The sequence below is a fragment of the Suillus subaureus genome, assembly GCF_016647635.1.
Source record: "Suillus subaureus strain MN1 chromosome Unknown BJ212scaffold_32, whole genome shotgun sequence".
In the NCBI taxonomy this organism is placed as follows: Eukaryota; Fungi; Basidiomycota; class Agaricomycetes; order Boletales; family Suillaceae; genus Suillus; species Suillus subaureus.
In genome coordinates this window covers 188,842-191,259 of record NW_024538588.1, presented here as the reverse complement: position 1 = coordinate 191,259, position 2,418 = coordinate 188,842, and the positions used below count along the sequence as shown (strand labels likewise).

Sequence of the window (2,418 nt, the reverse complement as noted above, 5' to 3'; positions counted from 1 at the left end):
ACTACTAGTAGCAGTAGTATTATCATTTATGACTTATTATGCTTAATACAACTTTTCTTGCTTTTTGGTGATCTGCCTGGGTGCACCCTGAATTTGCTTTTGCAAAAGTCTATTAAGTTGGAAAAGTAGTGTTTTGACTTGCATTTACCAAATATCAAGGGGCAAAAAGTGACATAAGTGGGAAAAACCAGCCAATGGTTTTCCTGATGCACTCACTATCCATCGCTATCTTGGATCCTTCGGTCTTCTTCATCTCAGATCTCTCAGAGTTCAACAGGCTTTTGGTTGACTCTGACAAAGGAACTGCCATGACTACAATCACTTTCTGAGTATGTTGTTGAATCTGCACAAATATTATTTGTGTCACCCCAAAACAAAAATGTGTGACCACCGAGAAAATGTGTGACCACCAAGAAAATGTGTGTCCCCCCAAAAAAATGTGTGCCCCCCCAAAAAAAAATAGTGTTGCCCCCAAAAGAAATAGTGTCTCCCTGAGAAAAATATTATGTCACCCCTGAAAAACAAAGTGCGATTCCAAACGGTTTGTATGCAACTAGAAGACTACTTGATACAATCCATAATTTCACTTTTTCTCCTCTACAAGTTGAGTCACCATTGCTTTAACATCACCTTCAATTGCAATTGCCTCATTGAATGCTTTCTTAATGTGCCTCAAGAAATTGATTGCAGTTCCTTGCCTGCAGACACCCTCTTGAGTGAGGGTCGTACCATGCTTGAACTTGGGTTGCATGCTCTGTCACACATGTTATCAACAAAAATATTGTATCACAAAGAGAGACAAACTTACCATGACTGTGTCAGTGGCACATTTCACCACCACCCTGAGTGAGACATCAACATAATTCCCACCAGAACTACAATCACCATGAAGCTGGCATTGATCTGGATCCATGATACTATGAAGAGTAACCCAGTTCATTGCATATGGGGCATAGAGTTGGTCAGTGTGAATGGGGCTAGAGGTGACATCAAGAGTGACTCTAATGAGATGCAACACACTTATGATTTGTAGTTTTGAGACATGTATCCCTCAGAGGGAGCCTGCTTAGCTGTTGAAAAGCAGAGAGGACCATTAGGTAAGTCCAGGGTATACCCAGAGTCTAGGTATCATATATGAGTCCCTATCATAGCATGGAGACTACATGTAAGATATTCACCTGAGCCATTGCCTTTGATGGTCATGGAAGGCAGGCCTGCCCCATCAATTGCCTTGATACAGGATGCACTGACCTCAGCAGGGAGACTAGCTACCAGCAAATTCCAGCTTAAAGCCAAAATTCCTAAAGCACGAGAGTCCTTCTCCTACCTTGCAGCCATCAAAAGCCTCTTATTGGTAAGGTTATTCACCAGACCAAAGACATGTGCATGGTGGGGACCTGCATTCCAGCCAAACTGAATCAGCTCCCCCCCATGAGTAGGCTATCCAACCTGTCAGAAACATATACTGAATTGAGATGGGAAAAAACTCACCCTGACTCCCTTGCAGTCATTGACAGCCTCATTGATGATATTGTTGACATAAGTCAACAGGTCAGGACACTGGCTACACTTCCCACGGAGTACAGCAAGTGAGACCAAACCTATATACTAAACAAGTCAGACATGAAAGACAAAAAGACCATTCATATCATTGGAATCAATGAAAATAATGCTTTCATCTGGTTCAATCACATACCAAGAACCATCAACAGGAACAGAAAGGGCGGAACTCCCACTGTCAACCAGATCCTCATTGCCACAGTCCACTAAAAGAGTGCCCCACTTAAAGCTGGTGTCATCAAAGCAATCATGAATGACCACTTTGACCATACCAGTGGCTGCAAGAGACTGGGCTGTCAGTGGGGTAGCATGTAGGCCAAGAGCCTTTGCCCATCAAGTACAGTGTAAAATAATTCAGCAACAGCAGAGAGAACACTCACAATGGTTTGTTTCTTAGAGTGAGCCACATTCCTCTTTCTGTGGTGATGGAGGGAATACTCACTGAGAGCCTCTGTTAAGGTCATACTCAAGGGCTAACAGATCCTAAGGGCTTCGGCCTCAGCTCGTGTGCTGTGCCCCTTACCTGAGTATTGCCCCTTATTTCAGAAGGGCAAGACTAATGCGTCTGGAGGGTCAGACAAGTAGCGTAGTGGATCCAGATGACTTCCAGATGCAGGATAAGTATTGTAGGGCTAATCCAGATGAGTCCAGACTAGAAACTAACAGTAGTGGACTGCTGTAAACAGAGGCAAATATGGATAGACTATAGGAATCAATCCTAAGTCTTGGAGGGTGATAAGAGTAGAGGTACTCAAGTCCAGAGGACAGGAATGAGTAGAACTAAGATGATATTCGAACTGAGGTGTTACAGAGAGTTACAGGAGGTTATATACTATAGGTATCTAATGGAATGATCAA

General features: G+C 43.1%; 1 protein-coding gene across 1 annotated transcript; it reads right to left on the bottom strand.

The window, feature by feature from the left end:
- Positions 1-583: 583 nt before the first annotated feature.
- BJ212DRAFT_1302338 (uncharacterized protein) lies at positions 584-1,754 on the bottom strand (the record flags this gene model as incomplete). Its single annotated transcript, XM_041333247.1, has 7 exons — positions 584-754; positions 809-977; positions 1,021-1,121; positions 1,252-1,264; positions 1,328-1,440; positions 1,492-1,601; positions 1,697-1,754. The coding sequence occupies 7 exons, from the start codon at positions 1,752-1,754 to the stop codon at positions 584-586; spliced, it is 735 nt and encodes a 244-aa protein (XP_041189493.1).
- Between the last annotated feature and the right edge of the window lie 664 nt (positions 1,755-2,418).